We start from the raw sequence: 10,184 nt of genomic DNA, 5'->3' as shown, positions 1-10,184 counted from the left end.
AGCAAATGTTTTGAGAATGCTGAGGGCAATGAATGTACAAATGTGCTTTACACAAATGAAGTATGTATGGACTGTGATAAGAGTTGTATGAGCCCCTAATAAAACGATTCAAAAAAATAAAATAAAAACAAAAACAAAAAGCCACAATCTCGGAGACTCATAGGGGCAGCTCTCCCCTGTCCATAGGGTCGTCATGGGGCAGCACTGACTCGATAGCAGTGAATTTGGGTTTGGGATTTGATTCGCATGAGATATTCAGTTACCTACAGTCATAAGTGAAGGAGATGCTGCTACAGGTCAGTGGGAGCTTAGTGGAACTAAAGATGGAATTTGGCCCCATTCTCTCAGCAGACAACTTTGGAGGACAGAGGCACCCAGGCTAAGAATGCCTTGCGGGAGCAGATCCCACTCCTTGTTAAAATGAGCATCACCACCCTTGTTTGTTGTAACCTGAAACAGGAGCTGAGCTCCTATAACTTAACAGGCATTCAGTGTACATTTATTGAACGAATGACTTTTTTTATGGATCTGTCTTCCTCAAACTGCCCGCCTGAAAATAAAAGCAAATATACCTACTCCTTACTTATTGACTTTCTCATTATCTGACATTTCATCTTCATGACAATGGTAAAAAACAACCCTATTTTGTGCAGTAAACAATGTGTCTGGCAGTAATAAACACTAGGCTCTAGGCTGAGCACCAGTGGCTTTGATGGTTAAGGCTATGGGTCAACTTGGCTAGGCCAGTTATCTAACAATGTAGTCATTCTCCGTTTTTGCATAACACTGATTTCACATGACACACACACACACACACACACACACACACATAACAGTCAACGAGTCCATTTTGACTCGTAGTGACCCCATAGGACAGTGGTTCTCAACCTTCCTAGTGCTGCGACCCTTTAATACAGTTCCTCATGTTGTGGTGACCCCCAACCATAAACTTATTTTTGTTGCTATTTCATAACTGTAATTTTGCTACTGTTACAAATTGTAATGTAAATATCTGATAGGCAGGATGTATTTTCATTGTTACAAATTGAACTTAATTAAAGCACTGTGATGAATCACAAAACAGTATGTAATTATATATTGTGAAATACTTATTTCTAATGACAAATAAATGAAATTTTGTCTTAAACATGGTGTAGCATGGGTAACAGTCTTCACGCTGAGTACTTGTATGTGGGCGTATCTGCATGTGGGTGGACCCACCTGGAGACGCATAAAGGAGCGGTGTCTTAGTTCCTAAGAAAGGGTCATTCCACCCCCAAAGGGGTCTCGACCCACAGGTTGAGAAGCACTGCTATATGACAGGGGAGAACTGCCCCTGTGGGTTTCTGAGACTAACTCTCTAGGAGTGGAAAGTCTCATCTTTCTCCCTTGGTGCACCTGGTGGTTTTGAACAGCCAACCTTGAGGTTGGCAGCCCAATATGTAACCACTATGCACCCGGAGTTTGGAACATAACTATGTCTTAAGTGAGGAGCAGGTATACTTAGATGACACTCTTCTGAGTGCTTTAAACATATTAACGTATTTACTCATTTTCACAAACCCATCAAGTAGATGCTATATCCTAATTTCACTGATAAAGAAACAGGTACTGAGGGGGTAACTCGCACAAGGTCGCACAGCTAGAAAATGGCAATGCCAGGACTAGAAGGCAGAGCCCATGTTCTGATTTTAAGCGCATTGGAAGAATGCAATAAAACTTTTAAATGGGTAGTACATTTTGAGATCGCATTGGCACTATTGCATGGGCATTACTTACTCATTTGCAGGGTCCCCACGTGGATTAAGCGTCCAGTGAATTCCCTGATCATTCGAGGAGCTCTGCAGGCATAGTGGTTACATGCTGGCTGGACTGCTAACTGCAAAAGGACCAGCTGCTTTGTGGGAGAAAGCGGGGCTTTCTAGTCCCGTAAAGAGTTAGTCTCAGAAACTCACAGGTCCAGTTCTACCTTGCCCTGTAGGATTGCTATGAATCGCCATCGACTGGACTGCAGTGAGCTTGGTTTTACTAACTCATTGCGCTGCTAACTCCAAGGTCAGCAGTCACGCCTGCAGAAGGAGGAAGCTTTCTGCTCCATAGTTAACAGCCTTGGAAACCCACAGGGGCAGTTCTACTTTGTCCTATAACAGTGGTTCTCAACCTGTGGGTCGCAATCCCTTTGGCGGTCGAACGACCCTTTCACAGGGGTCGCCTGGTTCATCACAGTAGCAAAATGACAGGTATGAAGTAGCAACAAAAATAATTTTATGGTTGGGAGTCACCACATGAGGACCTGTATTAAAAGGTTGAGGCATTAAGAAGGTTGAGAACCACTGTCCTATAAGGTCGCTATGAGTTGGAATCGACTCGATGACAATGGGTTTACTTGATGACTCAATTTTGTAGTTAGAATTTTGGTAGCCTTTAATTTCCCATTATAAAAAAATATCCAAAAAAAACAACAACAAAAAAATGTATCATTTACTTTTTCTAACGTAGACAAGCTACTGTTTTGTGCACTAACAATGCATCCCCAACAGTAAGAAACCCTAGGCTGATGATGATTCAGGTTATGGGTCAACTTGGCTAGGTCATGATTCTCTGTGATTTACATTAAAATGTTGGTTTTTAAAATACAGTTTTCAATGTAAGTAATTTTCTTGCAAGGGACATGAGTTCATCAAATGTAAAGAAGGGAGTCAACTTGTACATATCAAGTTCACCGGGATTGGAGCAAAGCTCCAGCTTTCTTCCTCACCTTGCTATCCCCAAGTCAGCCAGCCTTAAACTCCTTTGCATCTTTCCCGAAGGTGACCCTCCCCCACCCCCAATACACTCGAGGTTCTGAAACATGACTGCCTAGCAACCAGAGCCCCCCAAGGCTCAGAGCTGACCTCACCTTCCTGAGGAAGAGTGGATCTTTAACTTTCCTAAGTGTTTTATCAACGAAAACACGACTCAAATAGTTGCCCCCACCCAGCCCAGGGTTTTCCGAGCCTCCTTCCCAGCCTCGGACGAGGCAACGGGCTCGAGCTTCCGCTGGGCAGCCGCTCGTATCAGGGAGACCTGTGAATGAACCGAGACTCAGACGGGCCCGGGGGTGGGAAAAGCCGCCGGGGGAACAGGGATCGATCGCCCGCGAGGCCCACGAGAGCGCAGGGAGGGATTGGTATGTCCGGGATGGGGCGGTGACAGCTGCGACCCGGCTCCACACTCTCACCTTGAACATGTTGCTGGCAGCCGCAGCTCCGGCGCGGTCACCCCGGCTTCCGCTCCGCCCACTGTGGAGAAGCGGCTACGGCGGCTCGTGAGGACCCGGCTTCAACCGCCCGCTGATTGGCCGTTGGCGCGGGTGAGCGCGGTACAGCCCACTGAATCCCTTGAAGGTTTTCCCTTACCTCTCGTGACGAAAAGAGGCGTTGCGGAGCAACGGTGAGTCACAACCCGGCAGGAAGCAAACACTAGCCCCGCCCTCCTCGGGGCTCCGCCCCTGCGCCGGTTGTTGCCTGGCAACGAGAAGCAAGGCACAGTGTGGGAGACGCTGGGCGGCGGCTTTCTAGGCTGCCGCCATTGGGAACCCGGAGGTGTGGGCCGGGGATCCTGTGCGCGGAGGCCGCCGGGCGGGGGCGCTCGATGGGTCTCTGGCAGCTTCGGAAGCTTCGCAGCCGGAAGCCGCCAATCTCAGGAGCCTGGATTTACCTCACAAAGGTTTTCAGGTTTTTACTGTGGGCTTGTGCTTTCTGAGGTTTTAAATTTAAGGGACTATGCCACTCCCTTTGGCCGTAAAAGGCATCCCCCCTCCCGCTTTTTTAAAGTGTACGCCTCTCACGGAGTTTGTTCCTTAATAAATAAAAAACCTCAGTGCCATGGAATCGATGGCGACTCCTAGCGACCCTAGAGGACAGGGTAGGATAGCCACCACCACCACCCACCCCACCCCCGTGAGTTTCCCAGACCGTACGGGAGTAGCAAGCTTCCTCCGAAGCTTCCGGAGGAGCTGGTGGTTTTGAACTGCTGACCTTGCAGATTGCAGTCCAACACAGCCAGCACGCCATCAGGGCTCCCTTTTGTTCCTTAATACTGACCAAAAAAAATGTCAAACCTACGATGGAGTCCATTTCTAAGCATGGCGACCCTGGGTCCTGGGGCTGTAAGTCTTTATAGGAGCAGACCTGAATACTAGTGAAAGTAATGGTACTATCTTACTAAAAGAATAACAAACACAAGGGGCCCAACTCTGAGCAAGATGATTATTCCCAATTTATAGCAGAGGAAACTGAGTAGAGAAGTAACTACCAAGACCACACACATGAAATCTAGAAAGGCAGGGTCCAAATCCTGTCCATCTAGCCATAAAGCCTGCGTGCTCTGGCTTCAACTATCTTAATTGGGGAGTCATTTAGGTTTCGTTCTGTATTGTGCATTCTAATCCCATCAAGGAGCCCTGGTGGCATAGAGAGTTACGCCTTGTGCTGCTACCTGAAAGGTCTACAGTTTGAAACCACCAGCTACCCCGAAAGAGGAAGGCAATGAAGAGGTTGTTTTTCTCTAGAGCTAGTTAGTTTCAGAAGCCCACAGGGCCAGTTTTACCCTGTCCTGTAGGGTCGCTGTGAGTTGGAATCGACTTGATGGCAGTGAGTGAGAGAGAGACAGGCCCTCAGTAGATTTGGAAGATGGACACTGAAAGATCATAGGAGCAGGCTGCAGTTGAAGGGAGGAGGGGATTTTCTCATAACTATAGGGGTTGCTGTGAGCCATAATCATCTGGATGGCATTGAGTTTGGTTTGGGGAGTTTTGGTAAGGGAAAGCACACACCTTAGGGAACAGTGGGGCATCCCAGTAAGAGGGGGTTAGGTCTGTTAGAGCATTTGGTTGGGTGATTTGGGAAAGGAGGTCACAGAAGCTCTGGATCAGGTGCTATCATGAAGTGGGATCCCACCAAGGCCTAACTTTGAGTACCAGGACAACTTTATAGTGTTAAGGGCTGCTTTTTTTTCTTTCCCAGGAGAATTGTGTCTTCCAAGCCATTTGCATCCCTAAGGAGAACTGTTGACTCACCAGAAGACTCTGTTTTGGTAATATAATCTCCAACATATATGAGTGTGACACATAATGCTCATTTAATACCAGCATTCTTAGTTCAGGGATGATGTGAACTTGGATGGGGAACAAAAGTGACAACTTTATTTTCACAAACCTCCAACTGCACATCTACGATGTTTTCCATTATGGTGTAGGCAAGAGAGTGCAGTAGTACTGGCTGTACTGGCCACTTTGGTCCCAAATAGAAAGCATAGGTATTTTCCTATCACATACCAATCCCAGCAGTGGTCAAAATAGCATCAGTGCTCATTTATGCTTTGAAAGTTCAGTCATTATTAGATCTCCCATTTTACTTATCGAGGAAGCAGATACGGCCCATAGTACAGTATCATAATTTTGTTTAATATATATATATATATATATATATATATATATGATTTCCATAAAATTAGAGCTCTTGCTGATCCAGTATATTTTTCATGTAGGCATTTTGGAAGACTAATGCTTAGAAGGCATCTAGTCATAGGGATTCATGGCGCTAAAAGAAAAGATAGAAAGGGTCTCTGATTTGAGTCAGAATCGACTCAACGGCAGCGTTAAAGTTGGTGTCATTGCCCAGATTCAGTGATGACTGAGAATCTGGGACCTGCATTCAAATTTGATTCATGCTTCAAAGGCTAGTAAGTTAGGAGTGGAACCAGATCATTTAGCACACACCCTTCTTGATTTGCCAAGGAGAGAAGTGAGTCGCTGAGAGGTTGAGTAACTTGCTCCAAGTCTCACAACACTTTGGTGATGAAAACTTTTGAGGCTAGCCTAAAAATGGTCCACTGTGTTCGGCACTAAGGAATACATAGCTAGCAAAATGCCTCCTACCCTCAATGAGCTTGTTGAATGGACATCCACAAAAGAAAATGTCAACTAATCTGAGAAGTACTATGAGATGTATATTTTTAAAAACCCCAAACTCAACTGCCATTGAGTCAACTCTGGCTCATAGTAACAGAGTAGCTCTAGTGGGTTTCTGAGGTTGTGAGTTTCTGAAGCTGTGGGTTTCTGAGGCTGTACATCTTTATGGAAGTAGAAAGCTTCATCTTTCTCCCACGGAGTGGCTAGTGGTTTTGAACTGTTGACCTTTCAGGTAGCAGCTCAACTTGTAGCCTGCTACACTACACCTCCAGGGATCAGTATAAAAGTATCTTAGAGAATGGAATGTACAATTATGCTTGAAAGAGAGAAGGGTGTAGGGAAAGAGAGAGAGATCCTGAAAAATGCCGATAGGAGGCATCAGTTAGCTGGGGTCTTGCCGGATGAATTAGTATTGGCTGGTGGTAGGGCTGTCACTATAGGTCGAGAAATGGTATGATCAAAGACACAGATGGAAAACATCAGCTGACTGTGGCAAGTTCTTTGTTCTTTCAGAGTACAGAGAGGGTGGGAGGCTTTGAACTCGCAAGAGAGTGGAACAAGATTGTGATCGGATACCAAGAGCTCAAGTAGAAAGAAATTATTTGGGAAATGATGATAGTAACATATGTATAGGTGTGCTTAATACTATTGAATGAGGGATTGGTATATGATTTGTAAGAGCCCCCAAATAAAATGATTAATTATAAAAAAGATCCTGATCAGACTTGACCCCCATTTTCAGGAGTTTGGACTTTTGCTTGAAGGGAACGAGGTGTCACGGCAAGATTTTAAGTCAGGGAGTGGTAAGGTTGGATACCTGCTGTAAACAAGTTAATTCCAGATTCATAGTTGAGGAGGAGGAGGAGGAAAAATTGGAGGCAGGAAGATCAGTTATAAAGGTACCAATAAATATTTTTAGTACCCAAAGACTGTAAACTGTAAGCGATATTACACCCCAGTGCAACTTGCCTCTTTAATGGATTCTGAAATTAAACCAGCAATCACATGGCACTTGAGTCTAGTTCAAATAATGGTGTGACCTTGAAGGCTTCATTTGTGTACTTTCAGAGTACCTCATGATAAGGAAAATGAATCCTTCCTCAAAACCACCAGTGACTGGTGTTCCAAAATCAGATACACACGGCTCGAAGAAAGACCAGAAAAAGCCGGTGAAGCATGTGAAATTTAAGTAAGTACCCATCTTTTTGCCTTGGGTCATTTTCTGCAGCTGGATCATTTCCCTGCAGTATTTACCCAATCGAATTTCAGATATGCCTTGTTTTGTAAATTAGAGATAGCTGTGTTTTTAAATTGCTTTTTCAGATCAAATAATCTGATTGTATAATTTACAAAGCATGTTAACCTGCATCTCTTTTGATCCTGGTACAACCTGGTGAAGCCGTTTTATTATATTTTATAAGTGAGGAAGCATCAACTGCAAAAGGTTAAGTGACTTGCTGAAGGCTACACAGCTTATGAAAGGCATCAGTTAGAACTCCAACCTCGGCTCCCATACTTCAGGCCTGTTCTAGCCTTCATCTCTGCTTTCTGCCAGAAAATGGTGGCATTATGCAGGAGTGTCTCTTTGCACATAGCCTTGTGAGGGGTCATGGCAATCTATCAGTGCTGAGACATGATCAAAAGTAGAATAAATTCATTGATCTAACTGCCAAGTGGCTAGTCAGACCAAGATTTAGGGAGGGAGGCGCTTTTTCTTGGGTGTGGGCATCAGTTCCAGGAAAAGAAAACGCCTGTGGTAATATAGACTATTCCACATTTCATTTTCCTAGCACTTGAACAAGTTCCAGGAGCCCTGGTAGCAAAGTCGTTCATGTGATGGGTGCCTAACTGCAAGATCAGCAACTCAAACCCACCAGCTACTCCAAGGGAGAAAGATGAGACTTTCTGCTTCTAGAAAGAGTTACAGCCTCAGAAACCCAAAGAGGCATTTCTTCTTCTTGTAGAGTCATTATGAGTCAGAATTGACTTGATGGCAGCGAGTTTTGTTAACTAGTTGTTAGGTGCCATAGACTGGGTTCCGACTCCTAGCGGCCCTCTGCACAACAGAAGGAAACAGGCCTGGTCCTGCGCCAGCCTCACGGTTCCTGTGTCTGAGCCCATGGCTACAGCCACTGTGTCAGTCTATCTTGTTGAGGGGTTTCCTTTTTGCAGCCCTACTACTACTTCGCCAAGCATGATGTCCTTCTCTAGGGACTTGTCTCTTGTAACATGTCCAAAATAAGTAAGACAAGGCTTGCCATCCTTGCCTCCAAGAAGCATTCTGACTATACTTCTTCCAAGATCAATGTCTGTCTTTTGGAAGTCCATGGTAATTTCAATGGTCTTTGCCAATATCATAATTTAAACCCATCAATTCTTTTTTGGTCTTCCTTATGTAACTTTCACATCCATATGAAGCTATTGAAAATACTATGGCTCGAGTCAGGCGCACCTTAGTCTTCAAAGTAATCTCTTTGCTTTACAGCACTTTAAAGAGTTTTTGTGCAGCAGATTTACCTGATGCAACTAGTGTTATTAACGTCTAAATAGGATTGGAATCATTTTCAGTCATGGAGACTTTTCTTTCTTTTTAATTTTAAATCATTTTATTTGGGGGCTTTTTCCTGATTTTTAAAAGTCATTTTATTGGGGGCTCTTATCACAATCTATACATCAATTGTATCAAGCATGTTTGTACATATGTTGCCATCATTTCCAAAACATTTTTTTTCTACTTGAGCCCTTGGTAGCAGCTCTTTTTTCCCCTCCCTCCCACACCCTCCCACCCTCTTGAACCCTTGATAATTTATAAATTACTTTTATTTTCATTATTTCATCTGTCTCCCTTCACCCATTTTTCTGTTGTTCATCCCCCCCAGGATGGGGGAGTTAATGTTGATCATTGCTATAGGATCCCCCTTTCTCCCTCCACCTTCCCCCTACCCTCATGGTATCGCTACTCTCATTATTGTTCCTGAGGGGGTTGTCTGTCCTGGATTCTATGTGTCGAGAGCTCTTATCTGTACCAGTGTACGTGCTCTGGTCTAGCCGGATTTGTAAGATAGACCTGGGGTCATGATAGTTGGGGGTGCAGGGGGGAGGAAGCATTAAAAAATTAGAGGAATATTGTGCGTTTTGTCAGTGTTATACTGCAGCCTGGCTGGCTCGTCCCTTCCTTGTGACCCTTCTGTGAGGGGATGTCCAATTGTCTATGGATGGGATTTAGGTCTCCATTCCAACCCACCTCATTCACATCAAAATGGTTGTTGTTTTGGGTCTTCTGATGCCTGATACCTGATCCCATCGACATCTCATGATTACTTGGGTTGGTGTGCTTCTTCCATGTGGGTTTTGTTGTTTCCCTACTAGAAGGCTGCTTGTTTTAACTTCAATCCTTTGAGACCCCAGAGACTATATCTTATAATAGCTGGGAACCATCAGCATTCTTCACATTAACTTATGCATCCATTTTGTCTTCAGCAATCATGTTGGGAAGTGAGCATCACAGAATCCCAGGTTATTAGAACAAAGTGTCCTTGTGTTGAGGGGGTACTTGAGTAGAGGCCCAATGTCCATCTGCTACCTTAATACTTCACCTATAAACATATGTACATAGACTTATATCCTTATCGTTATATATTAACATAATTACATGTATACATTTCTATGTTTATACCTCTATACATGTTTTTTTGCCTCCTAGTCCTTTCCTCTATTTCCTTTTACTTTCTTCCGGTCCTACATCATGTGTGACCTTCTGTTCTTCCTCTCAGTGATATTGCACTTGATTGAACCCCACCAGGCAGACATTCTATGCCCTCCTGGCCATTGATTTTAAATCTCTTGTTCCCTTGTCCCTGGATTTGTTGCCTCCTACCTCCTTTTCCCCCACCTCCTCCTCTCCCCTGTTCCCCTGGAACCGTCAGTCCTGTTGTTTTCCCCATCGGGATTGTTTATTCTGCCTTTCTTATATAGGTAGACATGGGGGTAAAAAGAGGGAACAAATCACCTATGAATAGTTCCAGGTCTGTCTGCTGACCCTTATAAATGATTTCCGATCAGATCTAATGCAGTGCCAAGCCCTGCCCCCCGAGTCTGAAGTCTATTTTCAGAATTCCTCAGGGACTTAGTTACTTTGCTCCCCTTGCTGCCCTGTTGCACTCCCTACATGTTTCACCCTGCTGTGCATGGGGCAGACCTGGCACACTTTCCACACAGTGTCTCCAGTGCT

The 10,184-nt window shown here is 44.6% G+C and overlaps 2 protein-coding genes across 4 annotated transcripts in view; one reads left to right on the top strand and one right to left on the bottom strand.

The window, feature by feature from the left end:
* The window catches only part of APOO (apolipoprotein O), a 64,502-nt gene extending 61,196 nt beyond the window's left edge, over positions 1-3,306 (bottom strand). Inside the window, exon 1 of the mRNA XM_045290717.1 lies at positions 3,221-3,306. Coding sequence (XP_045146652.1) covers positions 3,221-3,229 — 9 coding nt within the window. The 5' untranslated portion in view covers positions 3,230-3,306. The remainder of the gene's footprint in view (positions 1-3,220) is intronic.
* A 294-nt stretch (positions 3,307-3,600) lies between these two features.
* CUNHXorf58 (chromosome unknown CXorf58 homolog) overlaps positions 3,601-10,184 on the top strand; it is a 39,823-nt gene continuing 33,239 nt past the window's right edge. For all 3 annotated transcript variants that reach the window (XM_045290747.1, XM_045290748.1, XM_045290746.1), the window contains exons 1-3: positions 3,601-3,708; positions 5,007-5,076; positions 7,022-7,142. In XM_045290747.1, the coding sequence (XP_045146682.1) occupies positions 7,030-7,142 (113 nt within the window). In that variant the 5' untranslated portion in view covers positions 3,601-3,708; positions 5,007-5,076; positions 7,022-7,029. The remainder of the gene's footprint in view (positions 3,709-5,006; positions 5,077-7,021; positions 7,143-10,184) is intronic.

The sequence above is a fragment of the Echinops telfairi genome, unplaced genomic scaffold, assembly GCF_000313985.2.
Source record: "Echinops telfairi isolate 266 unplaced genomic scaffold, ASM31398v2 ScPeMD7_53;HRSCAF=182, whole genome shotgun sequence".
Lineage (NCBI taxonomy): Eukaryota > Metazoa > Chordata > Mammalia > Afrosoricida > Tenrecidae > Echinops > Echinops telfairi.
Note: the sequence above shows the minus strand (reverse complement) of the source record. Positions and strands in the feature narration are given on the sequence as shown.